The 23,303-nt window shown below is 38.3% G+C and overlaps 1 protein-coding gene across 1 annotated transcript in view; it reads right to left on the reverse strand.

The window, feature by feature from the left end:
- LOC149152194 (choline transporter protein 1-like) overlaps window positions 1-23,303 on the reverse strand; it is a 119,450-nt gene that overhangs the window by 38,931 nt on the left and 57,216 nt on the right. Inside the window, exons 5-6 of the mRNA XM_089445092.1 lie at window positions 588-664; window positions 358-471 (exon numbers count right to left, since the gene is read on the reverse strand). Of these exons, the coding sequence (XP_089301218.1) occupies window positions 358-471; window positions 588-664 (191 nt within the window). The remainder of the gene's footprint in view (window positions 1-357; window positions 472-587; window positions 665-23,303) is intronic.

Here is a 23,303-nt window from a genome sequence, read left to right on the forward strand (position 1 = left end):
TAAATAAATAAATGTGTAAAGGCCCAAGGGTAGTCACACCAGGCACATAAAAAGGCTCCAAAGGAAGGCATCAAGCTCTTATATCCTATTTCTAGAGACATGCCTCTATGGATGAAGCTATACATGCTTTATTCTATCCTCACGGTATGGTTATAAACCAAAAGTTCCATTGTTGATTGTAATTTTAGATGCCTCAAAAAACATTATGGGATGATCACTCCACGTAGTAGTATATTTAAAACTACATCTTGCACTGTAAGGTGATCAAGCAACTTGACAGTACATCAGAAAAATTAAATAAATATCCAAGTAATATCACTGAACCTTCCAGTTTGAGAAAAGAAAATAGAATAATACCTTTAAAACAGCATTGGCAATAAGGACTCGCTTAATAAGGGCAATCGTTGACAAAATTACAATCACTAGTATGATTGTCATTAGAACAGCAACTGCCCTAAGATGACCCAGCTCCTGTATCGAAAAAGGATTTTTATTCAAGGCTCATAAAAACATTCATTTAAAACATATAAACAATCAGACAAACTTGAAATAAGAAACAGACTTTAGTCCAAGAAAACAGATCTTACAGTCCCATTTGTTTCAAAACTATCTTCTGCACTTTCACCAATAACAGTTGAAATAGTGTCATGCCCGATCCAACCAGCTGAAGAAGCCAGACAAAACAAACAACTAAATTTTAGCATGTCTTAGGAATTATTGAAAGACTACAATTGTAAAATAGGTTATTTCAGACCTCCTTCAACAGCCTCTACTAGTTAGTTGTTTATAGATTATAAATCAACAAAAGGAAAGAAATGTAAAGGTCCATAGTGAATTTTTGAAACAAGGAATTCTGCCCCACTTCTCTTGCTCAGCGAGCATTTGTTCCCCTTCTCTTGCTCATCAAGAATTTGTTCAAGAAGATTAATTTTCTGAATCCCAATCCCCCCTCCCCATACTTGCAGTCTTCTAGTCATGCACTCAATATTCCATTTGGAAGAATGCTATGAACTACTAGGCCATACTCAATACTTATGCCATGGCCTACATTTTATCCATTTTCAGCAACTGATTATCCAAACAAGCTAATAGAAAGTCTCAAGGCAAACACAACAGTGAGTTGTCGGCCACATCAGTAGACTTTCAACTGTATCATTGAATTGAAGTACTAGTATGGAGGATAACCATTGCCATTTTGGAAATCCTGTGTTGCATGGTGTGAGATTTCCCACAGTACAACTCACAGTACAATCTTTTACTTTATACAGCAGTTGAGCATTGTGTTACTGCAGATTATCATTTTTATAGGATATGCTCACTAGAGGTTGAGATAGATTAAATATTTTTAGTGTTCAATGCTTAGCATATCATGATATCCAGGATCAATGATACTGCTTATTAAGATACTCAAAGAGATTTTGTCCTGCTTTATCTTAATTTGGTTAGGCATGATGGGCTCTCCAACAAACTACCAAAAACTACATGATGGATCGTCTCTCTATGAAATTTCTATCTCTTATACATGAGAATAGATCCATATGAGGAAAATATTTGATACAGCACCTCCAAAACCCTAAAATAAATTGGTTTTAGATACAGCACCTAGCTTTTGGTTAATCCAGCTCTCACTTGAGTACAGGAAAGTCAACCAAGAGAAAGTGGCTAGCTTGTCTATCAAACTAGCCAAGAGAAGGCATAAAGAAGGTCCAAGTAGTCCGCCCTGCTTAGCATGGAATAGAATGGAAGAAGGCAATAGAAAACTTCCCAAAAAAGGACTGGACATTGATGAATGAAAGTCTAAGAGCATAGTGCACACATCAACTAAAAGATAGAAGAATAATCAATAGACCATACCTAAAATAATCACCAACTGAAGCGCACCATTTCGAAAGAAAATATGAGACAAAAACCATAAAAAAGTGTCATAGAAATTTCCAAGAAGGGAAGTTCAATTCTCCCAAAACTATCACTAGAAAAGCTCTCAATAATAGCGCCCTCCTTGGCTAGAATAGTACTAGACTAGATAAGATAAAGCCGAAGATAAAATACCCTAGTTAGGTGCTGATCTTCACCCAAAATAGCACTAAAAGTGCGAAAAATAAATCTCCAGTAAAGTTCCCTTCTTTGGCCAATAATAAATCAGACAATATCCCAAAAAAGTACCAAGGGTAAGACGGAGACCTCAAAAAAACTCAATATATAAGATGTTATCCAAAAATATCTCTTCAATTTATGGCACCCTCTCTATCCAAAGATAGAAACAATAAAATAAGAACGGATACTGTAGCCTTAAAAAAAGGGTACATAAGGCCCACACTGGAACATCCTAGTTATCTAAAAATATTGTCACCACCACAAGAGGCTCATGAATGAGATAAAATAGCATAAGTTGGATCTCAACACAGGAAAATGAATGAACGTTAAGTGATGTGTCCTCTCTCCTGCCTGAAATAGCACATGAACTAATGCACTAATTTAAGCCCAAATTTCAAGAATAAACAAGCACAATCATCCAACACACATACACCCTCATGCATCCAAATATAGAAAAAACTAAACATTATAGTTGCATCCAAAAATTGTAAGAACTTGTTACAAACAAGCATGTTTGATAACTAAATAAACATCCAATGCAAACAGGAAAGGGAAGAAAATTCAATAGATCAAAATATAATTGAATAATATGAATGTGATGAATTATAAGAGCTCTTGTGGCAGTATAAGTACTCATTGATCGGGCATGAAGTTGAGGGTTAAGATCCTTGCTGATTTTACATAGAACACTTCATTAGAGAAAATGTTTTACATACATCATGCTTCCTGTTCAGGAATTGGCAGCTGTCATACTACTAGCCTGTTCCAACGTTAGATAGACAAAAAAAAACCTCCCTGAAACTTTCTAAGACAGTATTCATTTGATCTCAAAGGAACCCTACCATTCGAATTTCCACTTGGACTCGAGAACAGAGAGAATTTACAAAAAACAAAATGGATAAACCTAGCGAAGAGACAGCTGCTCGCAGGTACCTATAAAACACACAGACAGAAGGAAATCTAACTAAATCACAAAAAAAAACCATGACTTTGGACAGCCCCCTCCGAAAAGAGTTCAAAATGCATCCTGCCCTGGCAGGAGAGACAGAGCACGCTTAGATAAAGAGTCAGCCTCAGAATTCTGTTCTCTAAAATCGTGCTGGAAGGATATCGACAAGAAGAGAGACTTTAATCCCCGGATCCTCTGCATCCAGTTGAAAAGGGAAGGAACCTTTAGGGCATTCCGATCTTGTATCCATCTGATCGTAGAGAGAGAATCCCCCACAACTAAGAGGTTATCGACACCGAGCCATTCTGCAACCTGTAAGGCACCCCATAATGCAAGCCTTTCTGCCCTACATTTGTCCCCAAAGCCAGCAAACCACCTGAACCGACAGGAGCTCCCTGGATTAATGTGGAGAGAGACTCCACAACCACAATGACCTCCAGCTGAGGCCCCATCGAAGAATCAAATCGGAAAAGAGTTGGATAGATCAATCAAAAGTCCAATTTCTTGAAAGTATGCAACAATACAAAGAGAAGAAAGTTTGATCTCAGGGGGGATACCTTCAAAAATGTATTCATTCCTGGAACACCAGATGCCCCAAAAAACGTATAGAGGGAGAGCCCTGTATGCTTTAGAATGGCATTCCCAAGAGCTAACCCATGCTGTGATTGAGGAGTGGTCTCCACCAACCTAAATCCCCAAGAGAGAGCAAACCTCGATCCAAATGTCCCAAGCAAAAAGGCAGAGAATGAATTAGTGTAAACAATCGTCCAGGTCAGATTTGCAGAGAACACAGCATCCAGGCCCCACCCTTCCTTTCTTCATAATGGTATCCCAAGTTAAAGTGTGGTTGTAGATAATAAGCCAAGAGAAACATAAGAGTTTGAGGGGGACTTCGCAAGTTCACATATGAGCAGAGAGGTTGGCATAGGGGAGAGAATTGACACCTGAAGTCATATATTCATAAACTTCGGAAGCCGCAATTCTACCATCCATGATGTGACCCCCTTCCCCCCGACACCAATCTATCCGGACCATAAGAGAGAGTTATACCAGCTTGACTGATATTTGCCCTATATGCTTCCCATTCAGCCCCCAGATGGGCCGATATCCCAATTTCCCAAGCATGAGGCCAGGTTGGATTTGACAAGGGCACTTGAGGACCCCTCCCAATACTTGCCAAGTTGGAAAAACCCCTGGTTCAGGACAAATATAATAGGGGCTGATAGAGAGTGGCTACCAGGCATGCGTTTGATAGCATCTAATCCCACCAATACCGTCTGTCCATCTCCAACATCCCATCGAAGATTGCTACCAAGCCAAGGAATTGCAGTTCGTAGGCTTCTCCATGAGGCAGATTTATCTAATTTCGATGTGGCCCCCTCACTAATCCACTCCTCCAAACCACTGTGGCTGATGTATTTTTTCTGTATGATACTTTGCCAAAGCCCTTGTTCTCCAAAAATATGCCATAAGCTCACAGCCAGGAGAGCTAAATTGAAGCTTCTAAAATTCAGGATTCCCCAACCCCCTGTTTTACTGAACGAGAGATTAGATTTAAACCAGCAAGGGGAATCCTCCTTCTGTTTCCCGACCCAGACCATAGGAATTTAGACACAATAGATTCAAATTTTTTAATAATTGCTTGGGGAATGTAGAAGATATGCATCCAATATACAGGAATACCCTGAAAGACCGCTCTGATCATGATGACTCTGCCTCCTAAAGTATACATATATTATGTATGTTACATTGGCTCCCCCACTTCAAAGATGCTTTGTCCTCAATGATATATCATATATGTGAACAGGTTTCTTCATCTGTGATATGAGAGTTCTCTCATCCTGGCCTTTAACCACATTTTTTAGAGCTTCTCTAATCTGGACATTTGGCCACAACCCAACAACTGGCCATTTCCAATATTTTCATTGTCCAAACATCAACAAGTAGCATTATCTTCAAATAAAGCCAAATTACAAAATTCCTCATAATAGTATAACTTATAAGTACTCATTGACTAGTCAGGAAGTTGAAAGGTTGTGATCCTTAGAGGTCTAATTATTATTATTATTATTATTATTAGTAGTATGTAACATATTAGCTTGTGACGTATGTTTATAAATATTTTACGTACATATCTGTCTGAATATAGAACAAATCCCAAAAATAGATCATGTGCTCAAACATGGCATGCATGCACCTACCATATGTAGACATGTCTACAAATAGAAAATAGCTCAAAAGCAGAAAATCAACTTTGTCCGTCTAAAACAGAGCCTATATACATGCATGCACATTGCTCTTCCTAAAATAGAAAGTTTCTAAACATAGAAAAGGATCTCCTCTAAAGATAAAACTAACAAGTCCCAAAGATCCACAAGCATGTAACTTCTAAAAATAGAAGAGATCATTCTAGAAATCATCTGGCATCCTGAATACCAATTTAATTGCATGTGTAGAAAATACTGCTAAAAGTAGAAGTGGAGTCTCATGCAAAGCACTAAATATGGTGTCACTCATTTCAATTTGAATATGTTAATTAACTCAACATGACCTCAAACTTCTGAACCCATGCATATGCTCACAAACGTATTTAATCTGAATCATCAACACTAAATGTGCACTGGGGCAAATTCAATGTTAAGTTTTAACACAATAGAAGAGGTAACTTAGTTCTGAAATTGAAAAATTTATGTGGTGTTTCACATATTTTTTTAAATGATGAAAAATGGCAAGACTATCTACAATCATGTTTGATTATTTCCAAAACTTTAATGGTCACAAATTTATAGAGGCAAAAAATGTGTACAATATTCCAACAAAGTGCATGCTAGGTGTCATGACCAAGAGGAAAGTTAGCGATCCTAGGCACAAGTATCAACAAGTGGAATTTGATGTGAAGAACAAAGAAGCAGTCATGTTAATTAAGTTGTTTGTGATAGATGGCATGCTTCCAAACGTGTACGATGGCATGCTTCCAAAAGTGTAGGATACAAAAGATGCCTATACAATTTGAACAAGGTTGTGAGAAATTTACAAGACCAAAAAACAAAGGCACATCATTTTTCTTCTAAAAGTGGACGATGAGACTCACTTTGAGAGAACCTACTAAAAATCAAAGATACTAGAGATCAAATTTTCGCCATTAATCAAATGTAGATGAAGAAAATATGGTTGTCACTACCTTGAAGAGTCTCCATATTCAGTTGAAAATTTTGTAAGGCCTCAATCCATCAATATTGTAATGTTCTCTACTAATTAATTGCCCAAGTGAGGACAAAGTAGCCTATCCAATCCCGTAGGCTATAGTCAATGATAAAGTGGGAAACCATTATTAAATGCTTTTGGTGCAGCATTGGGTAAATATGGGTAATTGGGGCAAAACTATAGAAATTACGATGTAGATTTGTAATTGTTCATGCAGTTTTAATCAAAATCACAAGACACAAACCTACTCTACTGCTTTGCGGACAGTAAGTCACAATTTAGAACAAAAATTAGACATGCAATAAAAAATCACACTCATGCAACAAGTATTTTTCCCGAGGAAAGCAAACTGCTAAAAACCCCAATGCCTACTTGCATAAATCAGAAGAATAGAGATGTATTACAATTGCTTTGCTCAACTGAGCACAACCTGCAAGTGCATAACCTATCTCTCTACTCACTGAAAGGCTCTGACCCAGACTTAGTCAAATTTTGCCTCTACTTGAGCTCCTATTTCCTTGCATTGTTCCTTGAGGAATTAGGCCCCTATTATTTAGGAAATTCCTCAAATTGATTGCGCAATTCCTTTAGGTTGATCATCTGACTACATGCAACACCTGTACACTCAAGACTAGTCTACAACTGATGTTACACTGCCTTGGAATCTCCACCTCAACTAGGTAACTCGAATTCTCTGCATGCACTAGCTATTTTGGGTTGATTGATCAATTAATTGGATGATCACTAAGTTTGACTGAAGTCCCACTGCTTAACTGACCTTCCACTAGTTCCTCCAAAAGTTGGAACTAGTTTAACTAAAAACAACCTGAGATAACTGACCTTGATTGCTACAAATTAGCAATCACACATGCTGAACTGAACTCTAACTCCTCTAACTCGAATTTACTGAGTAAACTGGGTGACACAAGCCATGTCACACAAGTTAACATCATCCAAGTTGTTTATTGATGTGGAAATTCGAATTTTCTCAATTTAATCAAAGGCAAAATCAAATTGAGAATTTATTGTTGCATTTTTATCAACCACCCCTATCTTGCACATGTGGAACTTGAACTTCCCTCTTGACAAGGCCTTTATCAAAATGTCAGCATCTTGTTCCTCTGTCAGAATGTACCGAACAAAATTATCTGCCTCTACACACAATCTCGTGAATGGTGATCAATCGTGAAAAACGGGATTCTCAAAGAGCTTAATGCAACTTTGATTATCAAAGTAGATCACAATTGGATCCATCATCTAACCAAACAATCCAACAAGTATCTTTCTCATCCAGATCGCCTCACATGTTGCTTCACTTGCAGCCATGTATTCTGCTTTTTCCGAGCTGAGCGCCACAGATTTTTGCTTCCTGCTTTACCAAGAAACAGCGATGGACCCAACACTGAAAATTCCACCTAATGTACTCTTTCGGTCTGATGGACTCCCCGCCCAATCTACATCTATGAAGCCACACAGCTTCACTCCCTTTGTCCGTTTGCACCATAGTCCAAACTGGGTAGCGCCTCTAAGGTACAGTAAAACATGCTTAGTTGCCCTCCAAAATAATTTGGTTGGCCTAACCATAGCTTGGCTCAATTCGTTGACTGCATAACACATATCTGGTTGTGTGTTCACAAGGTACATTAGTGAACCCACTAGTTGCCGATAAATGGTAGCATCCACTTCCTCACCTGAAGTAGCATCCTCCTTCCTCTAGTTGGTCGCTAGAGGTGTCTCCATGAGTTTGCAACTCTCCATGTGGAACCTCTGTAGTACCTCATTTGCATACTTGCCTTGAGAGACAAACAGTTCCACATCGCCTTGCCATACTTCCAATCCGAGAAGATAGTGCATGAAACCCATGTCCTTCATTTCAAATTCTCTTGCAAGGTCCCCCTTGCAAGATCTAATCAGTTGTTCATCACCAGTTAAAATCAAATCATCTACATATAAGACAATAATCAACAATTTACCTTCTACCAAAATATGATAAAAGTTTGCATCTGCTTCACTTTTGGTGAAGCCCAAACTGGTGAGATAGCTATCGATCCTGATGTACCATGCACGGGGTGCTTGCTTGAGACCGTACAACCTATGTCACATGGTTCGAGTTCGAATTCGAGTTCAATAACGATTAAGTTCGATTCGAATTCGAATTTTCCGATCAAGTTCGAATGAGGTTCAGCATTAGGTTCGACTATACATATTTTTCAAGAATCAATATATATATATATATATATATATATATATATATATATATATATATATATATATATCTATATATGACAAAATAATAGAAAATTCAAAATTGATCCATAAACACATGAATACAAATTCTTATTAGTAAACATACACGAATAATGTAATCATTCTAACATCTAGTTAAATGTAAACAGATGAATATACACTTGGTTTAGATATGTACTTTACACTTTTCCAATACAAGCATAAAGATTTTTCCAATTGGTCATGGAATAATCCTTGAAATTTTGATAAGCTTCGAGAAGAACATGGAGGTGGGATTTGGTCTACCTATGTGCACAAGTATGTATACTTGACTCGCATGTTTGATACTACCTTTAGATGCTCCCATGACTACCTTAACTCCTAGTTTAATGACTCAAGTAGTGCTATACTTAACTCACATCTTTGACCACTACCTTCAAATGCCCCAATGACTACTCTTACTGCTAGTGTAGTGACTAATTTTTGATGTATAGCCTCGTGCACACCAAGAAGTGACCATTCTCCATGTCAATCTCTTCCATCTTGACCATTACAATACCCTCCAACTGTGTGCGTGAGCTAGAGACTTGGGTCCAAAATGTAGCACTATTGACAAACACCTACGATACTTCTACAATATTTGATGCATTGAATCCTAGATGTGCACGCCAAATCTCATTGTGCACAAACACATTTCAACACCTTGTATATGCACACACCAATGCCATATACAAACTCACCTTAACATTTTGTAACCCACATTAATGTCTTATGCATAACAATAACACTAGCATTCACACTTATACGACACCAACAATATATAGCACCCAAAGGAATGAAAAATCATCAACAAATATAAAACCCAACAATATTTAAAAATTAATACACATTTTACAATAATACATATTTAACATACAAATATAACACAAGATTATTATTATTTAAAAAAAAAAATTATACAACTGCTATTCTATCCTCACATCTTTTTAAATTATATCATTTACCAATTTTGATAAAAACATACAAATAAAATTCAGAAAATAATTAAATATTGTTTATTTGCATTTTAAACCATGTAATTTTTTTTTCTTCAATAAAACCCATGTAAAATTTATACATTAAAAAAACCACCTATAATATTGGGAATAGTCCTAGAACAGAGAGTTACCCTGAATTTAATATATGATGCCTGTATGGATACTTTCGAACGTTTGAATATTATAACCTACCCGAATTTGCTTGTCTCCTTATTAACACCAGAACATTAATGTATGTTTCGAATGGGTTGCTCGCCAAATAGACGAGCAGGAAAGAGGAAGAAGGATGCAATGGCAGTGGGAGAATGCAATGGCAGTGGGAGAACGCAATGGCAGGGGCAGTCGCTAATTCACCACTGTTGCTGCTCTCCACCCCCTCGATGTTGTGAGAACCAGATTTCAAGGTATTTATATTTTACAGTTCATTTATATTCTAGGCAAATAAAACCGCCAAAAAAAACCATCGAACCTCAAAAAAAATCGTTGAAATTCGCGTTAAAGTACGTTTAGGTTCGATTAGGTTCGAATTCGTTCAGGTTCGGAATTCAAGTTCGACGAACCTAAACGAATTTCAAATTTTTTTCAGGTTCGCCGAATTTCGAACCTGAACCTTCAAGTTCGGCGAACCCTGTGACATAGCGTACAACGCTCGCGTGAGTCTGCACACATGAGACTCCCAATCAAAAGTCTCAAATCCTTTTGGTTGCTCAATGTACACCTCCTCCTTGATAACTCCATTAAGGAATGATGTTTTTACATCCATCTGGTGGATCTTCCACCCCACTTGCACAGCCAGAGCAAGAATTGATTTGATTGAGCCAAGAGCAAAGGCCTCCTCATAATCAATCCCCTCAACTTGCGAGTGCCCCTTGGCCACAAATCTGGCCTTATACTTCCCTATGCTTTCATCTGCAGCGTGCTTTACCTTGAAGATCCATCGCAAACCCACAACTGATTTATCTGTTGGTCTTGGTACCACTTCCCAAACAATGTTCTTTACAATGAATTCGTATTCCTCCACCATTGCATTGACCCATACATGTTTCTCTATTGCTTCCTCAAAAGAGGATGGCTCAGTCTCTACAAGCTCGATCATTAGAGCCATGTAGCCAATGTACCGATTTGGTGACCTTCTTTGCCTGCGTTGATTTGAAGGCGCACTCACATTCTCCCTCACATCCTTCACAAGCCTCTCAGCTTCCCTAGTTCTTTTTCTGCCCTCTCTGGATGGTTCTGCTTGAGTGGCTCTCTACACTCCCTGCTCCTCAATTTGTGGCTACTCGACAACTTCTTGAGGTTCCTCCTTTGGAGCTAAAAGCTCCTCTTCTAGTGGGTTTTGAAGCTTCCTCTCAAGAGAGCACTACATCACTCTCTCCTCATCAAATTTTACATCCCTTTGCACAGTTGTCATTCTAAGGGATGGCAAGTACACACAGTGGTTGTGGGAACTTTCTGTGTAACCCACAAATACCCGCAATTTTGTTGTTGGCTCTAGCTTATTCCTTGATTCTTTGGAGACATGGCAGTATACAGAGGTTCCAAAAATCCTGAAGTGCGACACATCCGGCTTTCTCCCTGAGAAAGCCTCCTTCGGTGTAATCATGCCCAGAATTCGATGAGGACTCTGATTCTACAAATAGACCTTTTGTGTTGCATGCCTCGGCCCACAAGTGTATAGGTAGGCCTTGGTCATGCAACATCGCCTTCGTTTCTCCCACAATGTTACTGTTATTTCTCTCAGCTACCCCATTTTGCTATGGGTTGTGGGGTGTCGTCAACTCTCGTCGAATGCCTTCTTTTGCACAAAAAATTTTAAATTCATTTGACACTTACTCACCTCCATTATCGCTCCTAAAAGCCTTCACCTTCTTGTCGGTTTCTTTCTCAACTAGCACCTTGAATTCTACGAACTTGGACAATGTCTCATCTTTCTTCCGCATGAAGAAAATCCAGCACTTCCGTGAAAATTCATCAATAAAAATGACAAAATATTTGCGCCTGGCAATGGAGGATGTCGAGAAAGGTCCACAGACATCAGAGTGTATCCTTTCTAGGACTGCATGTGCTTTGTTGTCTCGATCATGGAATGTGAATTTTGTGTACTTCCCCAAAGTACATCCTTTGCAAACATCTAGCTGCTCAAGTGCTCCTTTAGGGAGGCATGTGGTTATTGGTTGCGTGATCTTCAAGGCGCCATGATGCAAATGGCCAAGTCTTCTATGCCAAAGTTTACCGACATTGGGGCTCTGCACCTTCTCCGCCTTAGTGCTTAATGCAACACAATCCTCCACATCTAGCTTATACAGGTCCTTCACACGAACCCTGATCTACTTCACTTGTCCTGTGGCTATGTGTCTCAAGAATGCCTTTCCTTTGCTGAAGATCACATCATAACCACGGTATTCCAAAACTGTAATAGAGACGAGATTTTTCTTTAGGCCCAAGACAAACATGACATCCTTGAGCCTGAGGGGGGAGCCCGACTCCCTCTAAAAGGTGACAATACCAATCCCAGTCATGTTATACCTTCTATCATCCTCCATCTCGATGTGCATCTGCAAGTCTTTTTTCTCCCGGTCACTGAAAAATTCTCTACACCTTGTCATGTGGAACGATGCACCTGAGTCCAAGAAACACACGCTCCCCATCACTGTGTTGCACATGCATGCAATGAGGGTAAAGTCAAGCTCAAACTATGAAGCCAAGGCTTCACTGACTGCTCCTCCTGAGGTCTTCTTGCTTTCCATCTTGTGTGGACACTTCGTGGCATAGTGCCCGAATTCATGACAATGGAATCTTTTGATTTTGGACAAACCTTTCTTCTTGTCCCCTTGGTTGGATTCTAGTTTGGATCGAGATTTATTCCCTTTTCCCTTCTTTGCCTTTCCAACCAATGCAAAGTTTTCTTCATCATCGCCCTTGGATGAAGTCCCATCTCTGGTATTCTGCCTTATTTTCTCCTGTACCAAATCGGACCATAAGCGCTCCCAATTCGGTAATTTCTCCGTCCCATTCATCGAATATTGATAGTTATGCCATCTCTTGGGAAGACCCAGAAGGGCTAGGCTCACCAAGTCTTCTGCAAGGACATTAACACCAACCCCGCCAAGTTCATCACGACATTGTGTGAACCTGCTCAGATGCTGTGGAATAGTGTCATTCTTCTGCATCTTGACACTTCGAAGTTTATCCTTGAGCGTCACCTTCCTGCGGTCACTATTATTCTCGAACAATTATGTCAATGCTTTCCACATTGTGAACGGAGTTTCTTTTCTGTGGAGATTTGAGACAATGTGATCCTGTACTCCCTCCAAGATTATTCTCCTCGCCTTGGCTACATCTTTCTTCCACTAAGCAAGGTTCTCAGCATCAAATGCTTGTGGATTTGCAACATATGACTTGATGTATTCTGGCAATCCATTGTCATACAATGTCGTCTCCATGTGATCCTTCCATGCAACAAAATTAGAGGTGCCTTCCAAGGCATACTCTAGCCTTAGTCCATTGAAGGCCATCTTCTCAGCTCTGAAGAAATCCTGCTGCACTGAGCTCCAAAATCGAACCTCCTGAGAACAACTTTGAATTCCTGCTCTAGTGTGAATCTTGCTCTTATACCATGTAGAAATTATGATGTAGATTTGTAATTGCTCATGAAGTTTTAATCAAAATCACAAGACACAAACCTACTCTACTGCTTTGCGGAAAGTAATTCACAATTTAGAACAAAAAATTTAGACATGCAATAAGAAATCACACACATGCAACAAGTATTTTTCCCGGGGAAAGCAAACTGCTAAAAACCCCAATGCCTGTTTGCATTATATCAGAAGAATAGAGAGGTATAACAATTGTTTTGCTCAACTTAGCACAACCTACAAGTGCATAACCTATCTCTCTGCTCACTGAAAGGTTCTGACCCAGACTTAGTCAAACTTTGCCTCTGCTTGAGCTCTTATTTCCTTGTGTTGTTCCTTGGGGAATTAGGCCCCTATATTTAGGAAATTCCTCAAATTGATTGCACAACTCCTTTAGGTTGATCATCTGACTACATGCAACACCTGTACACTCAAGACTAGTCTAGAACTGATGTTACACTGCCTTGGAATTGTTGGAAAATGTAACTAGGTTCGGTCTTCATTTAATGTAGTTGAGTCATCTTGTAATGTACTTGTCAAAAGAATAAAGAAAAGAATTATTATTATTATTATTGTGACTTATTAAAACATGGGTTTCATGCTTGGGTCACCATATTTTAGGTCAAAGTCCCCATTGAAGACTTCTAGGATTTATTCTGAGTCAATAGAGTCATTGTACTTTTAAGGAGACCCATTCTTGAACTTTTGAATAATGTAAAAAGGTTAAGTATTGACTCAAATATAATTTATGTATCCTCCACATCAAGTCGGCCTAGAAGAGATCAAGTCAGCCTAAGGACACTAATTCGACCTCACACGGAGCCTATAAATACAAGCACATCGAATTCATTTGGAACATACTCTCTCACAAGAAATTCAATATCTCTTGTAGCTCGGAAAAGTGCGAAGTTTATTGTCGGGAAGCCAAAGTAAGTGCAAGTTTGGGGAAGTCTAAGGAGAAGAAAAAAATCGAAATTTGGCGTCTCTCTCTCTCTATTTCATGCCCTAGATTGGGAGATCGAAGTCTTTCGAGTTTCACTGTTGTTGGAAGTTGCATTATTGCTAGAAGTTGTTGCCTAGTCGAGGTTGTTGAAAAGGGGTCGAAGATCTGGGAAGCTAACTTGGTGTCGAGGGAAGGTCTGGTCTTTGTCTTGGGTGAAGAGTCTCAAAAGAATACTATTGAAAGGAAGAATTTTTTTACTAGGTTTTCCCCTCTAGGGGGGTTTTTCCCTAGCATAGTGCCTACATCTGGTGTATATTGTTTTATGTGTTGTTGCTTTGGTAATTGCTTGATGAACTAAAAGAAAGAAGATATAAGGAATCGTAATAACAAGAAACATCACAAGTAATTATCACGAATAAGAAAATCTTTCTACCTTTCTGATTTTCTAACATGGTTTCAAAGCTTTGGCGAAGAAAGAAGAAAAAGGCAGTCTCAAGCAATTGATCAAGGAACCATTCAAAAGGGTTATCTTAGGGAAGAAATCCACTATATTCAAGAAAGATGTCTAACACAATCAAGGGAGAGAACAAACTTGAAGGAGCCTCAAACTACAGGTCCTGGAAGAATAGGATTGACCTCACCCTTGAAAAGAACAAGGTACTAGACTTGGTCAAAGGAAAAGTAAAGAAGCCTATAGAGGATTCTTGCGATGAAGACAAAGTGAAATTCGGGGAACTGGAATTGGTTTCCATGACTCTAATGGTAGAAGGGATAAAGGACAATTTGTTCCCATTCATAGCCAACATCAATCATGCTCAGGAAATGTATGAAGCCTTGTAAAAATATTCACTGTTAAGAACATTGGTCAAGTAGCAAGTTTGAAGAATGAGCTAAGGACCACAAAGATGACTAAAGAAGGCACAGTGGCATCCTTCTTTGTGAAGATAGCAAGAATCAGGGATGATCTTTTGGCCATTGATGAAATTGTCCCAGACAAGGAACTTGTTATCACTGCTCTATTAGGATTGCCACCTACTTGGGGTGCATTTGCTGCAGGACTCAACAGTTGAAAGGTAGCTCCCACTTTTGAAGAACTATGGACTGCCTGCAGTCAAGAAGAATTAAGGATCTCTATAGTTGCCAATTCTGAAGGAGTATCAAATGCCTACATTGCTCAACATAAAAGAAAGAAATCGAAAGGACCAAGGAAAAAAATTGACATGTTCAAGGTAGAATGTTATCAATGTCATAAGAAGGGTCACTACAGGAGTGACTATCCTGACAATCCAAGAAGCATGAAGAGAAAAAGAGATCAAACCAATGTTGTTGAAGAAGAAGATCCAAAGAAAGTCAAACCCGAAGAATTTGACATAAGGGACTTACACTACAAAGTCCCTTGCTTTTAGTCTTAGTTATTCTATTTTGTATTTTTGATATTTAGAATTTATAGGTTTTAACATGTTTTTGGAAAATACATTTTATTTTGTTTTATAAGTTTATAGGTATCCCTCAAGCTTTGGATGGAACACCCAAAAACTCCCAAAGATAAGTATCTCACTTCCTTTCAATTTTTGGTTTCATGTACTCATTTAGTTTTGATTATATTAAATATTAATCATCATTCTCCCTCTATTGTCTTGATTAGGAAGACATTTGCTATATCCTCAAGGAGTATGGAAGAAAGCCACCCAAGATAAGTCTTGTCAAGAAACAGAGGTATACCTTAAACTACAAAACATTGATTTTTTTATAATAAATGTTTATTCAATTGACAATCTATTTCTAACATTGTTGTGTCTATTAGGATTGCCACCTACTTGGGGGTGTATTTGCTGCAGGACTCAACAATTGGAAGGTAGCACCTACTTTTGAAGAACTATGGATTGCCTGCAATCAGGAAGAATTAAGGATCTCATTAGCTGTCAATCCTAAAGACGTATCAAATGCCTACATTTCTCAACATAAAGGAAAGAAATTGAAAGAACCAAGGAAGAAAGTTGACATGTCTAAGGTAGAATGCTATCAATGTCATAAGAAAGGTCACTGTAGGAGTGATTGTCACGAAAATCCAAGAAACAAGAAGAGAGAAAGAGATCAAGCCAACATTGTTGACGAAGGAGACCCAAAGAAAGTTAAGCCCGAAGAATTCGACATTAGGGACTTACACTACTAAGTCCTTTGCTTGTAGCCTTAGATATCTTATTTTATATTTTTGATGTTTTAGAATTTATAGCTTTTAACAGATTTTTGGAAAAGACATTTTTTGTTTTATAGTTTATAGGTATCCCTCAAGCTTTGGAGGGAGCACCCCAACAACTCCCAAAGATAAGTATCTCATTTCCTTTCAATTTTTGGTTTCATGTACTCATTTAGTTTTGATTATATTAATACTAATCACCATTCTCCCTCTATTGTCTTGATTAGGAAAACATCTGCTATATTCTCAAGGAGTATGAAAGAGGACCTCTCCAGACAAGGTTTGTCAAGGAATACAGGTATGCTTTAAGACATTGATTTCTTTATAATAAATGTTTATTCATTTGAAAATTTATTACTAACATTGTTGTGTCTAGCTATAGTGAATCATATTGATTCTTATTTTGGGTGATTCATCACTTGATAAATCTACCCCACTCCTATTCGTAACTGATTTTATAGAACCCTAGACAGGTTCTCTGGAAAACCCTAACCTAAGGGTATGCTAATGTGAATGTCTGAAACTCTAAACTGCTTAGGGATATTAAGAAATGTTATTTGAAGTTTTTATTGATGATCTCATGTTTGGGATTTTGGTATGATCAAGTAAACCTAAGTTAGAGTTGAATGATAAGGTCTAAAATCCCAAACCTTTGAAGTTTTGGTAATTTTCTTGGGTTTGCTATGTTCCTATATTGAACCCTAACTCATTAGGGTTTGGTGGAATATGTAAGCAAGACCCTTATAATGTCTTAGAATATATTTTCTTGGTATGTGTGTGTGTTTGTCTGATCAAACCCTAGTCTAATCAAATTTGTTATATGTCTAACTTTGATTGATATTTGTGAAGTTGGGTTTGACTAACACATGATATACAAATACATGATAATGGAACCTTAGGTATATATAGATATGTCCTTTTGGTTAATACCCCAGCTTGGTCTAGTATACGTCTAAGACTCTAATGTATTAACGTTGTCAAACATATGATATGCTTATGCATGATAATGAATTCCTAGATACATGTGTTGACCTAGTTATTGATGGTCATAAGTCTTAGGATTTAATGTAAGTCCTTGTCTGAGATTCTAAGATGATGATATTTGGAAATCTAGGGTTTTGCAGCTAAACCCTAGTAGTAGTTAAATTCTCTAGTATGTGTGATATAACAATCTAAGATCTATTTAATGATTGTTGAGATTGTGAAAATGAAATTCTAGGGTTTTGGAGTTAAACCTTAGTAGAAATAAAAATCTCTGATGTATGATGACAATATGATGATTTGAGATTTATGTAAGATTGTTGAAATCTGAGTTTTGGTTGGGATTGATGGTTGATTGAAAATATAGGGTTTGCAACTAACCCTAGTGGAAGTTGGTCATGTTAATGACTAAGCTGTGATTGAATTTGATTGATTCTTTTGTATGAAATCTAGGATTTGTATGAATCCCTAGTGGAAAATCCAACATATGAATTCTGAAAGTCATTAGATGCCTTGTAGATTTATATTTGTTTGAATTGTTTCTAGGGTTTGCTATATGTTGAAGTAAGGTATGTTACACCTTTGAAAGAAACATTGAAACCCTAGATGGAATGAAATTTGTTATGAAGTAGTCTAGGGTTTATGACGAAGTCCCTAGCAAGATGTTAAAGAGTATATGTCTATTGTTTGCAATTAAGTTTGGGTATCTAATATGTATAAAGTTGAAATGCTTTTGTAACTCTGATATGTCTAACTCCATGCTTCTATAGATTTTGGTTGTATTTGTTATCTAAGTTGTGCAAGTACACAATCTTCAATATGGTGAAGGTATTCGTTGATGTGATAAGCATGATGAGGATGATGACAACTCTAATGAAATGACTGAAAGCCATGAAAGATTCTCCGATGATGAAAAGAAGAAGTTGATCTCCCTGAGGAAGCCTGAATAAAAGAGATCTCCCTAAGATTAAGAGGGAGTTTGGACAAAGAAATGCTCCCTGGTTGGGAGGGAAGGCATAGCTTGGTTTTCGAAGGATATGTTGTTGCATGAGAAGTAGGAAAGGAAAATGTACGATTGAGGAATCTTCTGTCAAAGATTCGGTTGATAGTCCTACTATGAAAGTTGAAGACCCCGGAGGTTTGTATTTGATTATGTACATATGAAAGTATATTATTAATTGGGGTTGTGTTTGTACAGGTGAATCTCTCGAAGGATTTGATAGCACGCGGGTTTGATTAAGAGAGATTGGTCATCCTTGATCTGTTGGATCAAGGGTGTTGAGGTTTTGTGAGTGAAGCATTGCCTGGGAGGACATCTGGTCGGCATTTTGTGTTGACGTCTAGGTCCCGAAATTGAAAAGGTGGTGTTGATTATTGAGCTTTGTTTTGGATACACACCTGGATCTTTGGGTTGGTGGTTAGCAAGTAAGCCTGATGGTACCTAGAGGGGCTAAAAGCTTGAGGCCACCTTATTCCCACTTGGATAGATTGCCTTGGTCAAGAATCTAGTCTGTGGCATTGTGATGCCTAAATTGTTAAGAGACCAATGGATAGATTGTTGCGGTCAGGAATCTAGTCCATGGCATTGCGGTGCCTAAAGTTCTTCATGGTTCATATAGTTTGAGATCTTCCATTGTACTTGTATATGATGAATACCTCCCTAGTTAAGAGGGAATGTTGGAAAATGTAACTAGGTTCGGTCTTCATTTAATGTATTTGAGTCATCTTCTAATGTACTTGTAAAAGAATAGAGAAAATAATTTTTATTATTATTATTGTGGGTTTCATGCTTGGGTCACCATGTTTTAGGTCAAAGTCATCATTGAGGACTTCTAGGATTTATTTTGAGTCAATAGAGTCACTGCACTTTTAAAGAGACCCTTCTTGGGCTTTTGAATCATGTAAAAAGTTTAAGTATTGAGTCAAATATAATTTATGTATCCTCCACATCAAGTCGGCCTAAAAGAGATCAAGTCGGCCTAGGAACACTAATTCGACCTCACATGGAGCCTATAAATACAAGCACATCGAATTCATTTGGAACATACTCTCTCACAAGAAGTTTGATATCTCTTGCAGCAAAGAAAAGGGCAAAGTCTGTTGCCGAGAAGCCAAAGTAAGTGCGAGTTTGGGGAAGTCTAAGAAGAAGAAAAAAAATCGAAATTCCGGTGCCTCTCTCTCTGTTTTGTGCCCTAGATTGGGAGATCGAAGTCATCCAAGTTTCACTATTGCCGGAAGCTACTGCCTAGTCGAAGTTGCTGGAAAAGGGCCGAAGATCTAGGAAGCTGACTTGGTGTGGAAAGAAGGTCTGGTCTTTGTCTAGGGTGAAGAGTCTCAAAAGAATACTATTGAAAGGAAGACTTTCTTGATTGGGTTTCGCCCTCGAGAGGGGTTCTACCCTAGCATAGTGCCTATCTCTGGTGTTTATTGTTTTATGTGTTGTTGCTTTGGTAATTGCTTGATGAACTAAAAGAAAGAAGATATAAAGAGTCGTAATAACAAGAAATATCACAAGTAATTATCAAGAATAAGAAAATATTTCTGCCATTCTGATTTTCTAACAGGAATCTCCACCTCAACTAGGTAACTCGAATTCTCACCATGCACTAGCTATTTTGGGTTGATTGATCAGTTAACTAGATGATCACTAAGTTTGACTGAAGTCCCACTGCTTACCTGTCCTTCCACTAGTTTCTCCAAAAATTGGAACTAGTTTAACTGAAAACAACTTGAGATAACTAAACCTTAATTGCTACAAATTAGCAATCACACATGTTGAATTGAACTCTAACTCCTCCAACTCGAATTTACTGAGTAAATTGGGTGACACAAGCCATTCCACACAGTTAACATCATCCAAGTTGTCTGTTGATGTGGAAATTCGAATTTTCTCAATTTAATCAAGGAAAAATCAAATTGAAAATTTCTTGCTGCATTTTTCAACAAAAACTTGTGTAGGAAGCCAAAATTGGAGCTAAGTGAAGGGAAACTTGTAACCCCTCAAATTAAAATAAGGAGAAGAGACCCCAAAGGGAGTACATAAATAAGAGAGAGGAGAATCATTATTCTCATCAGGGTTGATTTGGATATTTCTATTTTTGTGCATTGAGGCTCTGAAGCTTTTAAGGCCACTTTTTCCTTTGATTAGTTTCGATGGTGAATGATTCCACCCTAGCCAATCCCTCTCTCTATTTTGTTTACATAATTCTTCTAAGGCATCTTTCATCTGGTTTTTGGCAAGCAAGGGGCGATTTTTCTATGGATGAATTGTCTTAAAGGGGCAAGTTGCGACATATTTCCTCTATTATGAATTCTCTGAGGCTAACATCAAGGACATCAAGGCTTCTGTGGAGCAACAAAACCCCACTAGAGTCAACAGAGGCCCTCTAGGGGTAGCATCTAAGGCCAGTGTACCTTTTCAAGGCAATTTTAGGGCAGTGGTTTAGCAACAGGACAACTCCTAAGGCAGAGGATCACTCTCTAGGGATTGTCTTAGGCAACGCAATGCGCTTGAAGGCTATTATGTGACAGCACAAACCCAAATTAGAGTTGCGGACCACCTCAGCAGCATTAGACCTTCATGCCAACGCAGCAGCATTTCCTTGGGAACCAGACAACAATTTAGACCAGTGCAGAGTCCTATCTTGAACAGCGAGGTATTGTGGATACTACTCCAACAGCAAAGAACAATCATGGATAAAAAAGGTTTGTCATAAACCCTCTTTGGCAGTGCAATGGGCTTTAGAGGCAGCAAAGGTCGAACTGGTATTAACAACTGCCACAAGATAATTTCAGGCAGTCTGGAACACAAAAGACTTGCTACAGTAAGAGACACGTTTACAAGGCAGTGAGTTGTTGAGGCAAGAGAGCAGTAACAGCAGGATTGAACTTGGTTAGTTGTTGTTAGAGTAGTTCGCGTAGAGACTGTTGTTAAATTATTGAGATTGTACAGTAAACTCTACTGGTGCAAAAGCCCTAGGATGAATGTGTGAAATTTCAAATCTATTGCAGTTATTGGTTATTATTCACCTATCAAATTTGATTATTTGCCTTTTGCAATTTATGTGCAGCAAATACTAAATAAAACATTACTGCAACTTCACATAAAATTAAATAAACCACAAGAACTGAGAAAATATTGCACACACAAATAATGAACACCAATATTTTTGTACTGTTGGGAAACTCGACCTCTTCTACAGATAAAATCGACCTCCCTCTATCTTTGAGAAACTGGAAATCGTTGTGAAAAATTTCCTTCGGCAACTCTATCTTTAATCATTGTTGATCTTAATCTGTTGGTGCCCTCACGCTATCGTTGCACCCTAGTTATCACTGCAAATTTCTGTCTCTGATTTGTTCTCCAAATGCCCATCAATTTCCTCTTATAATCTCAATGGAAAGTAACTAATTGATGGCTAAGATCATCAATATAATCTCAAACGATGGCTAAGATCATCTTGACCCCATCAAATGACTTTTCCAAAAGTAATTAGAGGAAAATTGATTTAACTCAATTAATCTTGATTAATTAAGCCATTTCCCTAAGTTAGACTTAGGAAAATAAATAAATTGGTTAATTAATTCTAATTAAGGTAATTTTCCTTGGAACTTTTTCTAGGTATTGAAGAAAATCAATCCAATGTGTTCCTTAGCCTCATAGATGCCATCTGAGACTAGAAGACCTATTCGAGCTACATAAACTAACACTCCCTCTTAGCAAGGAAGGTGTTCTGCATAACGCCCATCTTGTCTCTGTAGAACATAAATCTCACCTTCCCCAAAACCTTCGTCATTATATTTACTACCTGCTCATCTGTGGGTATATATTGCAGCTGAACAATCCAGCATTGTACACAATCCCTGATGAAGTGGACCCGATGTCTAGACTCTATATTCTTAGACCTGTCGTGAAACACCAGATTCTTAGATAACCTGATTCAACTCTAATTGTCGCAGTGTATCACCATCACCTCTATTTTCTGACCAAACAAGGCTTCTAACAACTTCTAAAGCCTTATGGCCTCGCATGAAGCTATGCTAGATGCTATGGACTCTACCTCTACAGAACTCAGTGCCACGAACTTCTGCATCCTACTATATCAAGAAACAATTCCTAATCCCTTGTTGAAGCAACACCCTAAAGTGCTTTTCCGATCCACTGTATTACCTGCTCAATTTGCATCATTATAGCCCACTAACCTAATGCAATCACCTCAAGCATATTTGATGCCATACTCGATAGTACCACGCAAATACCTCAGCACATGTTTTGCCACTATCCAATGCACTCTCCTTGGTTCCACCATGAACTGACTGAGAAAGTTTACTACATAGGATATATTCGGCCTGGTGTTCACCAAATACATGAGAGAGCGAATCAATTGTTTGTATAAGGTGGGGTCTACATCCTTCTCCCAGGATGCATCTACCTTCCTCCAATTCGTGACCATGGATGTAGACATGGCTCTATAGTCCTCCATCCCAAACTTCATCAGGATCTTGACGCAGTATTTCCCTTGCCCAAGGAAAATCTCTCCATTTGTCTGCCACACCAACATGCTAGAAAGAAGTGCATAAGCCCCAAGTCCTTCATCTCAAACTTTGCTACAAGATCCCTCATACACTCCTCTATGAGACTCAATGAACATGTAAGAAACAAGTCATCCACATATAAGACATGAATGAGAACCTCACACCCAACCACCAAATAGTAAAGGTTTGCATCCACCACACTCTTCACAAAGCCCATGCCCTGCAAGTATATGTCGATGCACTCATACCACACCCTGGGAATCCATTTGAGCCCACACAAAGCTCTCTTCAACCTGCACATGTGGGTCTCTTTGTTATGTGCTACAAAGCCCTCTGGTTGTTCTATGTATACCTCCTCTTCCAACTCACCATTAAGGAACATCGTCTTGACATCCATCTGATGTATCTGCCATCCCATCTATGGTGCTAATGAGGTCACAGATTGTATAGAAGTATACCTGGCCACAAGAGAAAATGTCTCATTGTAGTCTATCCCCTTCTT

Source organism: Pinus tabuliformis, chromosome 9 (assembly GCF_031772625.1).
Source record: "Pinus tabuliformis cultivar Carrire ecotype Pingquan chromosome 9, CPIR1, whole genome shotgun sequence".
Classification (NCBI taxonomy): domain Eukaryota; kingdom Viridiplantae; phylum Streptophyta; class Pinopsida; order Pinales; family Pinaceae; genus Pinus; species Pinus tabuliformis.